Source organism: Hyperolius riggenbachi, chromosome 2 (assembly GCF_040937935.1).
Source record: "Hyperolius riggenbachi isolate aHypRig1 chromosome 2, aHypRig1.pri, whole genome shotgun sequence".
In the NCBI taxonomy this organism is placed as follows: Eukaryota; Metazoa; Chordata; class Amphibia; order Anura; family Hyperoliidae; genus Hyperolius; species Hyperolius riggenbachi.
In genome coordinates this window covers 569652381-569668255 of record NC_090647.1, presented here as the reverse complement: position 1 = coordinate 569668255, position 15875 = coordinate 569652381, and the positions used below count along the sequence as shown (strand labels likewise).

Here is a 15875-nt window from a genome sequence, read left to right as displayed (position 1 = left end):
GAAACTTCCTCCTTATATCCCGGCCATTTATCTCAGCTATAGAGCCACAGCCCGACACCCAATCTAACAGCTGCTCCCTTGTAGCTCCACCCAGAGGGATTCTCCTAATACTGGAGACCTGGTGACGTGATACTCCCTAACCGATAGCTGAAACTTCCTCCTTATATCCCGGCCATTTATCTCAGCTATAGAGCCACAGCCCGACACCCAATCTAACAGCTGCTCCCTTGTAGCTCCACCCAGAGGGATTCTCCTAATACTGGAGACCTGGTGACGTGATACTCCCTAACTGATAGCTGAAACTTCTTCCTTATATCCCGGCCATTTATCTCAGCTATAGAGCCACAACTAGACACCCATTCTGACAGCTGCTCCCTTGTAGCTCCACCCAGAGGGATTCTCCTAATACTGGAGACCTGGTGACGTGATACTCCCTAACTGATAGCTGAAACTTCCTCCTTATATCCCGGCCATTTATCTCAGCTATAGAGCCACAGCCCGACACCCAATCTAACAGCTGCTCCCTTGTAGCTCCACCCCTGTGCCAGAGGGATTCTCCTAATACTGGAGACCTGGTGACGTGATACTCCCTAACCGATAGCTGAAACTTCTTCCTTATATCCCGGCCATTTATCTCAGCTATAGAGCCACAGCCCGACACCCAATCTAACAGCTGCTCCCTTGTAGCTCCACCCAGAGGGATTCTCCTAATACTGGAGACCTGGTGACGTGATACTCCCTAACTGATAGCTGAAACTTCTTCCTTATATCCCGGCCATTTATCTCAGCTATAGAGCCACAACTAGACACCCATTCTGACAGCTGCTCCCTTGTAGCTCCACCCAGAGGGATTCTCCTAATACTGGAGACCTGGTGACGTGATACTCCCTAACTGATAGCTGAAACTTCTTCCTTATATCCCGGCCATTTATCTCAGCTATAGAGCCACAGCCCGACACCCAATCTAACAGCTGCTCCCTTGTAGCTCCACCCAGAGGGATTCTCCTAATACTGGAGACCTGGTGACGTGATACTCCCTAACTGATAGCTGAAACTTCTTCCTTATATCCCGGCCATTTATCTCAGCTATAGAGCCACAACTAGACACCCATTCTGACAGCTGCTCCCTTGTAGCTCCACCCAGAGGGATTCTCCTAATACTGGAGACCTGGTGACGTGATACTCCCTAACTGATAGCTGAAACTTCCTCCTTATATCCCGGCCATTTATCTCAGCTATAGAGCCACAGCCCGACACCCAATCTAACAGCTGCTCCCTTGTAGCTCCACCCCTGTGCCAGAGGGATTCTCCTAATACTGGAGACCTGGTGACGTGATACTCCCTAACCGATAGCTGAAACTTCCTCCTTATATCCCGGCCATTTATCTCAGCTATAGAGCCACAGCCCGACACCCATCTAACAGCTGCTCCCTTGTAGCTCCACCCCTGTGCCAGAGGGATTCTCCTAATACTGGAGACCTGGTGACGTGATACTCCCTAACTGATAGCTGAAACTTCCTCCTTATATCCCGGCCATTTATCTCAGCTATAGAGCCACAACCCGACACCCAATCTAACAGCTGCTCCCTTGTAGCTCCACCCAGAGGGATTCTCCTAATACTGGAGACCTGGTGACGTGATACTCCCTAACCGATAGCTGAAACTTCCTCCTTATATCCCGGCCATTTATCTCAGCTATAGAGCCACAACCCGACACCCAATCTAACAGCTGCTCCCTTGTAGCTCCACCCCTGTGCCAGAGGGATTCTCCTAATACTGGAGACCTGGTGACGTGATACTCCCTAACTGATAGCTGAAACTTCCTCCTTATATCCCGGCCATTTATCTCAGCTATAGAGCCACAGCCCGGCACCCAATCTAACAGCTGCTCCCTTGTAGCTCCACCCAGAGGGATTCTCCTAATACTGGTGACCTGGTGACGTGATACTCCCTAACTGATAGCTGAAACTTCCTCCTTATATCCCGGCCATTTATCTCAGCTATAGAGCCACAGCCCGACACCTAATCTAACAGCTGCTCCCTTGTAGCTCCACCCCTGTGCCAGAGGGATTCTCCTAATACTGGAGACCTGGTGACGTGATACTCCCTAACTGATAGCTGAAACATCTTCCTTATATCCCGGCCATTTATCTCAGCTATAGAGCCACAGCCCGGCACCCAATCTAACAGCTGCTCCCTTGTAGCTCCACCCAGAGGGATTCTCCTAATACTGGAGACCTGGTGACGTGATACTCCCTAACTGATAGCTGAAACTTCCTCCTTATATCCCGGCCATTTATCTCAGCTATAGAGCCACAGCCCGGCACCCAATCTAACAGCTGCTCCCTTGTAGCTCCACCCAGAGGGATTCTCCTAATACTGGTGACCTGGTGACGTGATACTCCCTAACTGATAGCTGAAACTTCCTCCTTATATCCCGGCCATTTATCTCAGCTATAGAGCCACAACCCGACACCCAATCTAACAGCTGCTCCCTTGTAGCTCCACCCAGAGGGATTCTCCTAATACTGGTGACTTGGTGACGTGATACTCCCTAACTGATAGCTGAAACATCCTCCTTATATCCCGGCCATTTATCTCAGCTATAGAGCCACAGCCCGACACCCAATCTAACAGCTGCTTTCATCAACTCAATCTGTACGGCAAATACTCCATTCATGTTTATTAATGATTCATTATTCATCAGTAACAATGTAAAGTTATAATTATAAGAAAAAATGAGAGATGATGCGGAGCGTCCATCTTGTATGAATGACAGAAGGGAGTCTGAGCGGTGTGAGTGGAATGTAGGACCCAACGGGGGGCGCACACCATTCTGTATTTGTTTCTTATTATTATAAAACATAGCAAATCATGAATAATAAATCCAGCAATCATTAATAAGCAGACATAGAGGGATACTGAAATACTGTACATTTTGTTTCATATAAACCCCCCCCCCCCCCAGCCAACCACCTGCGGATGGAGTAATAACACTATTCTGGATACAGGTTTTTGGATCTATTGCGCCATCTTGTGTTACAAATTCAGATTTCATAAACTGATCTGACATTTCAAGGCTTTTACTGAAGCAATGGAAAGGGAATGCATTCAGATAAAAGAAGATGCATATCTTGGATGTGGGTCCCCCCCACAGACAGAACCGGATTATCCACCAGGCAACCTAGGCAGGTGCTTGGGGCCTAGTGGGTGTCAAGGGGCCCACCTGCCTCCTTCTTTGACCTTTCTCCACTTCAGCTTAGGACCACAGGAGGACCTCAAATCCACCACCTTGCCTAGGGCCCCATTACATCTTCATCCATCTCTGCCCCCGACACTATAATATGGGCCCTGCACAGAGGAGTGCTATAAGCGGGTACTATGATGTGGAGTCCCTGAACGGGACAGTACAAGGGGGGGGGGCGTCTGGGAAATGACCAGCTTGCATGAGAATAGAATGCTTACACTGCAGAATGCTCCATACATACACAATATTCTCGGTGCACTCAGAATTATTATTTTTTAGCTCTTTGGCAAATAATAATAATAACAGAGGAGGTAGGTTGGCGGTCATTGATCAGGGTGGCTGATGAAGGTCAGTAGATTGTCTTGGGGGGATGCCTGTCAGGCAGATGGTTGGGCCTTGCACTGTCCTGACCCAGCATTAAACCATCCCCCCCCCCCCCACACCATGCAGCTGTGTATGAAGACAACATAAAGGGGATTTAGGACATATGCCCCAATTCACAGGGCATTTCTGCATGCAGGGCTGTAATTGTACTTTCCAGCACCCAAGTCCCGCTGTCACCAACTGCATCTGAATACTTATACATTTCTGTTAATGCTAAGCAATGGAATATTTTAAATTGAATGTGTGTGTAAATGTCTCACAATAGACTACTGTTTGGCCACTGATGATCGATGACTATTGTAGCCCTCTGAAATTCCCTCAGTGGGGGTCAGCTTGTTCCTCCTGAACAAGCTGACCCCCACTGAGGGAATTTCAGAGGGCTACAATAGTCATCGATCATCAGTGGCCAAACAGTAGTCTATTGTGAGACATTTACACACACATTCAATTTAAAATATTCCATTGCTTAGCATTAACAGAAATGTATAAGTATTCAGATGCAGTTGGTGACAGCGGGACTTGGGTGCTGGAAAGTACAATTACAGCCCTGCATGCAGAAATGCCCTGTGAATTGGGGCATATGTCCTAAATCCCCTTTATGTTGTCTTCATACACAGCTGTACAGCAGTGGGCATATACAACCATCCTTCCAGAGCCCATAGCAAGCACTGGCGGATGCATTGGGTGACCATCATATGAAATTTACAGCAGGGGATAGAGATGCCCGGGAACAATAAAATACATTAATGGCTATAAGAATGAGGAGGTGACTTATCTCCCAATTTAGTGACAAGAATGCCCAATAGCCGCCTCTATCCCCTGTTATATTCTATACCTTCCTTTGGAGGGCGGCTACTATTCCCAGCAGTAAAGATCTGTACACAACTCTGATCATTCGGGGTTGGAACGATGACTTATTATGGAAATGTAAACTATGTACAGTGTTCCCCTGATATTCCAGGCCTCTTCAATAGTGATTGCCCCGTAGGGATGAACATTGCTGCAGCATGAACCTGCTCCTGTGTTTCTATCCCCCCCCCCCCCCCCCCCATAGATGAGAAGAGATTCCTCCAATCAGGAACTAACAGCAGCGATCGGCACACAAATGCCTCCTGAAATGATCTGTAAAGATGATTTCAGAAATTTTCAGGTGACATTTTGTCACGGTGTGTAGGTAGATATCTACTGTGGCCAGTGCTGTATTGCAGCAGATCTCCCTCTGGATTGACACTCACCCAAAACATGGAGTACAAATGTCCTCTCCTGGATCTGCACTTTAGCTGTAGAGTAAGTGGTGACAGTATAATGTCCGGAGTCATTCTGGGTCACCTGCTCCAGCTGTAGACTGCCGTTACTGGTCAGGGAGCAGTGTGGCCAGCGGCAGTCTGTCTTCCCACAAACATGGGTCACCTGTGCAATCTCCTTCAGGCCTACTCCAGGCTCCTTCTCATATCTCCATGTATATGGATTGCAGAGGGTCCCTGTGGAGTGTTCCAGTCTGGTCTCCTGAGGAATCACAATCCGACCTCCAACCGCAGCATATAGATCCAGGGAAGCGGCTAGAACCACAAGAGAACCACGTCAACTATCTATAGGAAAACTACTAACAGACAAACTCACCACATCCACACAAATGGACAACGTCTCTGGCCCATATCCAATTACAGTTTTCACCGGAGGTTTCTGCTAGGTGATACATTCACAACTTGTCAAAATAATGCCCTTTCAGCCACCGGCAAGCAAGAAAACTACTTAAGATAATTTTGATAGTACTTTTTTCACCTACTTTTTGATACTTTTTTAATTGCAGAGTGTGGAAAAGTTATTTTAAAGAGAAGATGAAAAATTATCTCATGGGAGAAAACGCAGGAGAAAAAGCCGATTGCATAATACGGGGCTTCTGTATCTACACAAATAGATCAACTCGCCAGATCTCCAGAAATAGACAACCCCACTGCATCTAAACGAAAAGACAAACTCACCACATCTACATAGGTAACTATGCAAACCCCTCACCATCTGCACAAGCAGACAATGTCACCACATCTACACAAGCAGACAATGTCACCACATCTACACAAACAGACAATGTCACCACATCTACACAAACAGACAATGTCACCACATCTACACAAGCAGACAATGTCACCACATCTACACAAGCAGACAATGTCACCACATCTACACAAGCAGACAATGTCACCACATCTACACAAGCAGACAATGTCACCACATCTACACAAGCAGACAATGTCACCACATCTACACAAGCAGACAATGTCACCACATCTACACAAGCAGACAACGTCACCACATCTACACAAGCAGACAACGTCACCACATCTACACAAGCAGACAAGGTCACCACATCTACACAAGCAGACAATGTCACCACATCTACACACACAAGCAGACAATGTCACCACATCTACACAAGCAGACAATGTCACCACATCTACACAAGCAGACAATGTCACCACATCTACACAAGCAGACAATGTCACCGCATCTACACAAGCAGACAATGTCACCACATCTACACAAGCAGACAATGTCACCATCTACACAAGCAGACAATGTCACCATCTACACAAGCAGACAATGTCACCACATCTACACAAGCAGACAATGTCACCACATCTACGCAAGCAGACAATGTCACCATCTACACAAGCAGACAATGTCACCATCTACACAAGCAGACAATGTCACCACATCTACACAAGCAGACAATGTCACCACATCTACACAAGCAGACAATGTCACCACATCTACACAAACAGACAATGTCACCACATCTACACAAACAGACAATGTCACCACATCTACACAAGCAGACAATGTCACCACATCTACACAAGCAGACAATGTCACCACATCTACACAAGCAGACAATGTCACCACATCTACACAAGCAGACAATGTCACCACATCTACACAAGCAGACAATGTCACCACATCTACGCAAGCAGACAATGTCACCATCTACACAAGCAGACAATGTCACCATCTACACAAGCAGACAATGTCACCACATCTACACAAGCAGACAATGTCACCACATCTACACAAGCAGACAATGTCACCACATCTACACAAGCAGACAATGTCACCACATCTACACAAGCAGACAATGTCACCACATCTACACAAGCAGACAATGTCACCACATCTACACAAGCAGACAATGTCACCACATCTACACAAGCAGACAATGTCACCACATCTACACACACAAGCAGACAATGTCACCACATCTACACAAGCAGACAATGTCACCACATCTACACAAGCAGACAATGTCACCACATCTACACAAGCAGACAATGTCACCGCATCTACACAAGCAGACAATGTCACCACATCTACACAAGCAGACAATGTCACCACATCTACACAAGCAGACAATGTCACCACATCTACACAAGCAGACAATGTCACCACATCTACGCAAGCAGACAATGTCACCACATCTACACAAGCAGACAATGTCACCACATCTACGCAAGCAGACAACGTCACCACATCTACACAAGCAGACAATGTCACCACATCTACACAAGCAGACAATGTCACCACATCTACACAAGCAGACAATGTCACCACATCTACACAAGCAGACAATGTCACCACATCTACACAAGCAGACAATGTCACCGCATCTACACAAGCAGACAACGTCACCACATCTACACAAGCAGACAATGTCACCACATCTACACAAGCAGACAATGTCACCACATCTACACAAGCAGACAATGTCACCACATCTACACAAGCAGACAATGTCACCACATCTACACAAGCAGACAATGTCACCACATCTACACAAGCAGACAATGTCACCACATCTACACAAACAGACAATGTCACCACATCTACACAAGCAGACAATGTCACCACATCTACACACACAAGCAGACAATGTCACCACATCTACACAAGCAGACAATGTCACCACATCTACACAAGCAGACAATGTCACCACATCCACACAAGCAGACAATGTCACCACATCTACACAAGCAGACAATGTCACCACATCCACACAAGCAGACAATGTCACCACATCTACACAAGCAGACAATGTCACCACATCTACACAAGCAGACAATGTCACCACATCCACACAAGCAGACAATGTCACCACATCTACACAAGCAGACAATGTCACCACATCTACACAAGCAGACAATGTCACCACATCTACACAAGCAGACAATGTCACCACATCTAGACAAGCAGACAATGTCACCACATCTACACAAGCAGACAATGTCACCACATCTACACAAGCAGACAATGTCACCACATCTACGCAAGCAGACAACGTCACCACATCTACACAAGCAGACAATGTCACCATCTACACAAGCAGACAATGTCACCATCTACACAAGCAGACAATGTCACCATCTACACAAGCAGACAATGTCACCACATCTACACAAGCAGACAATGTCACCACATCTACACAAGCAGACAATGTCACCACATCTACACAAGCAGACAATGTCACCACATCTACACAAGCAGACAATGTCACCACATCTACACAAGCAGACAATGTCACCACATCTACACAAGCAGACAATGTCACCACATCTACACAAGCAGACAATGTCACCACATCTACACAAGCAGACAATGTCACCACATCTACACAAGCAGACAATGTCACCACATCTACACAAGCAGACAATGTCACCACATCTACACAAGCAGACAATGTCACCACATCTACACAAGCAGACAATGTCACCACATCCACACAAGCAGACAATGTCACCACATCTACACAAGCAGACAATGTCACCACATCTACACAAGCAGACAATGTCACCACATCCACACAAGCAGACAATGTCACCACATCTACACAAGCAGACAATGTCACCACATCTACACAAGCAGACAATGTCACCACATCTACACAAGCAGACAATGTCACCACATCTACACAAGCAGACAATGTCACCACATCTACACAAGCAGACAATGTCACCACATCTACACAAGCAGACAATGTCACCACATCCACACAAGCAGACAATGTCACCACATCTACACACACAAGCAGACAATGTCACCACATCTACACAAGCAGACAATGTCACCACATCTACACAAGCAGACAATGTCACCACATCTACACAAGCAGACAATGTCACCACATCTACACAAGCAGACAATGTCACCACATCTACACAAGCAGACAATGTCACCACATCTACACAAGCAGACAATGTCACCACATCTACGCAAGCAGACAATGTCACCACATCTACACAAGCAGACAACGTCACCACATCTACACAAGCAGACAATGTCACCACATCTACACAAGCAGACAATGTCACCACATCTACACAAGCAGACAATGTCACCACATCCACACAAGCAGACAATGTCACCACATCTACACAAGCAGACAATGTCACCACATCCACACAAGCAGACAATGTCACCACATCTACACAAGCAGACAATGTCACCACATCCACACAAGCAGACAATGTCACCACATCTACACAAGCAGACAATGTCACCACATCTACACAAGCAGACAATGTCACCACATCCACACAAGCAGACAATGTCACCACATCTACACAAGCAGACAATGTCACCACATCTACACAAGCAGACAATGTCACCACATCTACACAAGCAGACAATGTCACCACATCTACACAAGCAGACAATGTCACCACATCTACACAAGCAGACAGCGTCACCACATCTACACAAGCAGACAATGTCACCACATCTACACAAGCAGACAATGTCACCACATCTACGCAAGCAGACAATGTCACCACATCTACACAAGCAGACAATGTCACCACATCTACACAAGCAGACAATGTCACCACATCTACACAAGCAGACATTGTCACCACATCTACACAAGCAGACAATGTCACCACATCTACACAAGCAGACAATGTCACCACATCTACACACACAAGCAGACAATGTCACCACATCTACACAAGCAGACAATGTCACCACATCTACTACACAAGCAGACAATGTCACCACATCTACACACACAAATAGACAATCGTTCATCATCTACAATTACACCCCAACATATTGACATTCTTGCATTAAAGGACAACTGTAGTGAGCAGAATTTGAAGGCTGCCATATTTATTTCCTTTTAAGCAATACAAGTTGCCTGGCAGCCCTGCTGGTGTATTTGGCTGTAGTAGTGTCTGAGTCACACCAGAAAGAAGCATGCAGCTAATCTTGTCAGATCTGGCAATAATGTCAGAAACATCTGATCTGCTGCATGCTTGTTCAGGGGCTATGGATAAATGTATTAGAGGAGCAGCCAGGCAACTGGTATTGTTTAAAAGGCAATAAATATGGCAGCAGCCAAGTCCCCCTCATTACAGTTCCCCTTTAATTTCAGGAAAAATACCACTTCTCCCATAAAATTGCTTTGGGATTGTCATGTATAAATATTTTGTTAACACTGAAAAAAAAACCAAAAAAAGAAAAGAAAAATAACACAAAACTTCTCAGACGTTCCATATAAAACATCAAAAATGTCCTGGACAGCAATGTTGACACCTCTTCAGAACTGTACCAAATAATTGTATTTCAGGAATGAGAAGCTCTTTTAATTTGCAATCCATCTCACCTGCAGCAATGCCCAGGTGCTCGCAACCAGCTAAACTTGAGGAATGTTGACGTAATCTTGATTTTGGTTGTGTGTGTAGCACGTTGGCCATGGACAAAAGACAGAAGGGCAAAGAATTGTCTGAGAATCTGAGAGTCACATTTCTAGAAAACCGGGGACAATCCCAAGACTACAAGTCCATCTCCAGAGATCTTAATGTTCTTGTGTCCTCGGAAAGCAATATCGCACAGGAGTCTACACCCCATGGCAATGTAGCTAACCTCCCTGGAAGTGGACAAAAGAGAAAGAGTGATGATATTTTACAACAAAGAATTGTTGGAGTGGTGGTTAAAAACCACCAATCAACTTCCAGGCAGCTTCAAGCCATCCTACAGGTACAGGGCGCAACGGTGTCAGCTCACACCATCTGTCGCGCCATCTGCAGGAAAAGGGACGCTATTGCGGCTAGGGACACAGGAGGACCTGCTGCTGCTGACACAGAAACAGAAATGCCAGATTGGAGCTAAAACTTACATGTGGAAGCAGGACCGGCTTAAGGGGCTCCGGGGCCCTGGGGCAAATTGAATTGAGGGGGCCCTACCAAAACTCCCCCCTCTTCCCGGTGATTACCCTTGCTAACAAACTGCAGCAGCAAAGAGTTCTGGGGTGCAATGTAGGGACCACTGTCAAAAGGCAGGACCTCAGCCGGAGGTCATGGGTCTTATGGCAGGACAATGACACAAAGCACACTGCAAAAAAAAAAACAAAACCCAAAATGGCTTATGACAGGTGCTGGGAAGTTCTGAAGCGGCCATCAGTGAGTCCAGATCTAAATCCCACAGAGCAGCAGTTAGAAAGAGGAACCCTTCAAATCTGAGAGACTTGGATGTAAGATACTCAGATTGTTACAGAAAGCAATTAATGTCAGCTATTTCTTCCAAAGGGTGTGATACCAACGTGAAGTTGAGGGCAACAATAATTTTGCCAAGGCCATTTTTGACGTTTTGTGTGGAATGTCTCACATTTTCCCTTCTCTCTCTCTCTCTCTCTCTCTCTCTCTCTCTATTTTGTTCTTCCAGTGCCAACAAAATAAATAAACATGACAATACTAAAGCATTTGTAAATGCAACAATTTTCTGGGAGGAGTGTTGCATGCATAACCATAGCAATGCTTGCGTTACCTAACGTGGGTCAGGCTAACGGCGGAATTTATGGTAAAATTGTTGTGTGTTCTCTGCCCTGTTGGTAAATAGACAGACAGACATATTGTTAGATAGATAGATAGATAGACAGACAAACAGACAGACATATTGTTAGATAGGTAGACAGACAGACACAAGGAGTGGGAATCCCACCTGACATGGCAGCCTTGAGGACACAGAGCAGGACAAGGACCTGTTGGCTTCTCATGGTGTTTTGGTGTATCTCCAGTTCTGCAGAAATGAAAGAGACAAAAGAACGTAGAAGAGGAAACTGTGATTGTGGTCAGGTCCTGTGACTGCCCGGGGAGGGACGTGTTTACAGGGGACTCAGAGGTGAGAGAATAACACTGAACCGTCACACATCAACCAGATGATGAAATTACCAAATTCTACCTTACAAAGGCTTGAAGCAGGTGATCTTGGCATCGCGCTCCTCCCGCTTACCACCTGAGAGCGTGGGCACCGCTATATCATCGTTGCTATAGTCCGCAGCCCGGCATGTGGGGTTCAGGGCTCAGACTTACAGAGACTTGAAGCAGGTGATCTTGGCGTCGTGCTTGGCCGCGGAGCACCTGAGTTGGGCACCGCTATATCATCAATGCTATAGTCCGCAGCCCGGCATGTGGGGTTCAGGGCTCAGACTTACAGAGACTTGAAGAAGGTGATCTTGGTGTCGTGCGCCGGCCGCGGAGCACCTGAGTTGGGCACCGCTATATCATCAATGCTATAGTCCGCAGACCGGCATGTGGGTTTCAGGGCTCAGACGATTGCCGTACCCTGAAATACTTCTCTTCTTGTAGCAACTTGGAGGAGGAACAGTACTTAGTGCCGCCAGGAATTTGAGCAGCAGCAGGACGAGCCATAATTCGGTTCACGCTGCGCCCAACTCACTGGCGGCGTACCAATACATACACCCAGAGGCTTCCCTCTCTTCTCTCATTGACCCTCCTAATGGTATGGACGGGCCTGGCTCATCCATGCAAAATATGCTGAAAGTGGTATGGACAAGACAGTTTCCTGCACTCACCGCTGCGATCAAGGGCAATGGTGGCCCCCAGGGAAAGTGATGATGCTGCAGATGTGTAGCTGGGTGGTGGGGGTTTGGGGGACCGCAAGGGCACTCACTCTCAGAATCCACTTTTTATTTTTACTGTGTGACGAGTGATGTCCATCTGTTACATCACACACCGCGTGTGACTGAGCCGACATGGCATCACACGCACCTGCTTCCAGAGAAAGTCATGGTCGGATGGGAAAGTGTTGTTTAATCTGTGGAGGGGAAGGGGGCAGAGTAGAGTTTTCAGACTCTTCCAGCCATCATTACAGGCACTGCGATTGGTTCGGGGAAGCCTTGCTTCCCTTCCCCAACAGCCGACATGGTAATACTACGACTTATTGTGGCTGGCGCAAAGTCGCTTAAACACTGGACGCGGATACACATCCAGTTAGACTTGAGCGGTGCCTATCTGGATGAGAATACTGGTCGAGATATGCATAAGTAATTAAGGTCTAGATGGTGATGCAAACTGTGAGTTCCTGACATTTAGTGTTACGAACCATAACTTACCATGTTTTTACTTCACTCATCTTTTCTAATGATTACCTTGCTATCTTTAGTTGTGTATGATGTACTTATCTACTCTCACAAAGCACGTTGTTTTGTAATGTATTGAGGAAAATGGTGCTTAGTAAAAAGATGAGTTATAAAAATTAATATATAAAAAATTCTTTTTTTAATCTTTTCAATTTAATTTTCTTAAAAACTACAAGGTCTTAAAAAAAAATGGCATGTTCCCACTTCTTTCTGAAAACGTGTTTTTACAATTCAAATGAAAAATCGTTTATGATGGCTGCATTTGTAATTTTGTGAAACATCTGAAATTTATGGATGGATTGTGCAAAATAAATTAAATTTTAAAATTGCAATCTCATCTCATCTCACTAATATCATAAATGCAACAATATATTATATTACACAACAATGGCTGAACGGATGAGAATGAAATTTGGCACACACATAGTACATTACCTGGAATATGTTATAGGAGACTTTTTATCCCCATAACCAAAAAGTGGGCGGAGCCAAATACACATTTCACTGGGAAATGTATACTGCAGCTATTCTTACACTGTTAATGGCAGGGTTCTCAAGCTTTGCACAGTTGGTCACTGGGTGACTAGGATTAATATTCAGAAAAGTGGGTGGAGCCTACAACAGCCAATCAAAATTCACCTATTGCTTTTCCAGGGAATATTTAATTGCTACCATTCTTGCACTGTTAATGGCACAAGCCTCAAACCTGGTACAGTTGGTCATTGGGTGACTGGGGTTCAAATTTGGAAAAAGAGGTGGAGCCACAGCCATTCTGATTTGTTTCATTCCAATGCAAATTATTGATGCCAAAGACTGCAAAGATTACAAACTTGCTCATTGAGTAATTGTGTGTTAGGGCTAGAAAAAGTGGGCGGAGCCAACAACAGCCAAATACTTACCCAGGCAACGCCGGGCCATCAGCTATTTACATATTATTGTGAATTTTATGTGAAATTTTGTGTAAGTGAAATTGGCAAATTATGAAGATTTAAGATTACTACTTACCATTAAGTTCATCTGTCATTGTCGATGATGAACATCATGTAAAGGCTCGGAATGTTTTTTTACGGGTACCCCGGCCAGTACCCACTATTCTCCTGAATATATGTAACAGATTTGGTGACAATAGGTTGTTTGGGGGCTTTTGCTGTTCACCGCCAAAGTTGACGTGTAAATTACACGAATGATTACACAAAATCAATTGTACAATTGTAAAGTGTAGTTTATAAATCCTAATTACGCATGGATGTAATTGTGAACATTTCCTAGAAATGTTGTGTTATCTTAATAAGTAGAGATGGCCCGAACGGTTCCAGGCAGGAACAAGAGGAAAAAAATATCAAAAAGACCTTATGGTTTTTGAGAAAATCGATGTTAAAGCTACAGGAAAAAAGTAGCAAAGTAAATGCAGTAAAATAAATGTATTAACATGTATATACATGTATTTATTTATTTTTTTATATATGTCCAGAGTGTGGGAAATATAAAAAATGGTGTGGGGTCTCCCCTCCCTAGCCTCCTTAACCCCCTTGGGCTTGATTCACCAAGCGGTGCAAAGTGTTTGCACGCTGGTGAAAAGGCCCTTATCACGCCTAAACTCACTTTAGGCATGATAAGAAGAAACTCGCGCGAAGTTATCGTGCGTACGCGCGTACGCGCGTACGCGCGTAAGTGCGCGCGCAGCACCCGACGCTTCGCGCGAAGCTCCCATTAAACCCTATAGGACTTTGCGCGCGCGCAGTAACTTCGCGCGAAGAGCAGGAAAAAGCGGTGATAACTCAGTGGTGAAAAGGTCATCACGCCTAAAGTCTTTTAGGCGTGATAACTGGGTTATCACCGCTTTGTGAATCAAGCCCCTTGTCTCCCATGCAGGCTGGGATAGCCAGAATGCGGAACCCCGGCTGAGTGGGGCTTCGCACCCTGAGCTATACCAGCCCGCATGGTCCATGGTATGGGGGGAGGGGTGGTCAAGCCTCCCCCTCCCCCCGGAGCCCTTGTCCAATCCATGGACAAGGGGCTCTTCCCCACCTCTAGTGTCTGGGGTTTCTAGCACCTAAGGGGGCTTTGCTATTAACTGCTAAAGTCGTCAGCCAATGGCTTTAATAGAGAAAATGTGAATGCAAGTTTTTAACCAAAAACTCCACATTAAATGCGAATGGTGAAGAGCCCAAGTTCCCCAGGAACTGTCCGCAGGTGAACTGTTCAGGTTATCTATACTCAGCTATAGCGCCAACAACATGGCCAAATATCTTACACTGCTTAATATAAACTAAACCATACCTCCCAACTTTTTGAGATGAGAAAAAGGGACACTTAAGCCATGCCCCTGCCACACCCCTGGCCACGCCCTCACCACGCCTCTAGTCATGCATACCATAAAGATTTCATAAGAAACATATGTTGTTTTATAATTCAAACCACACTGGTCCTTTCTATCCTGGTTCATTTTCCTTCATAGTAACATTTTAATATTAGTAATATATCAATTTAAAGGATGGGAATAAAGTTTAGAGTCAATCAAACACATGTTTAGTAGAGAAATATATATATATTTATATAGAAAGGGGGACAAAGTCCAGAAAGAGGGACAAATGAGGAGGACAGAGGGACAGGGCTCCCAAAGAGGGACTGTCCCTCCGAAAAAGGGACAGCTGGGAGCTATGACTAAACCAACAGGTTGAATGTAAAATGTCCCCAATGTTGCCAGCAATACTGTCACATAAAAATCAGTCACACTATGTTCCTAGGAGCAGAAGAGGATGATTTACTGATCTGAATGCTTAAAGGATAACTGAAGTGACAGGGATATGGAGGCTG

At 45.4% G+C, this 15875-nt stretch overlaps 1 protein-coding gene across 3 annotated transcripts in view; it reads right to left on the bottom strand.

The window, feature by feature from the left end:
* Positions 1-11694, bottom strand: part of LOC137545193 (uncharacterized) — a 33372-nt gene extending 21678 nt beyond the window's left edge. For all 3 annotated transcript variants that reach the window (XM_068266313.1, XM_068266315.1, XM_068266316.1), the window contains exons 1-2: positions 11618-11694; positions 4867-5190 (exon numbers count right to left, since the gene is read on the bottom strand). In XM_068266313.1, the coding sequence (XP_068122414.1) occupies positions 4867-5190; positions 11618-11672 (379 nt within the window). In that variant the 5' untranslated portion in view covers positions 11673-11694. The remainder of the gene's footprint in view (positions 1-4866; positions 5191-11617) is intronic.
* Between the last annotated feature and the right edge of the window lie 4181 nt (positions 11695-15875).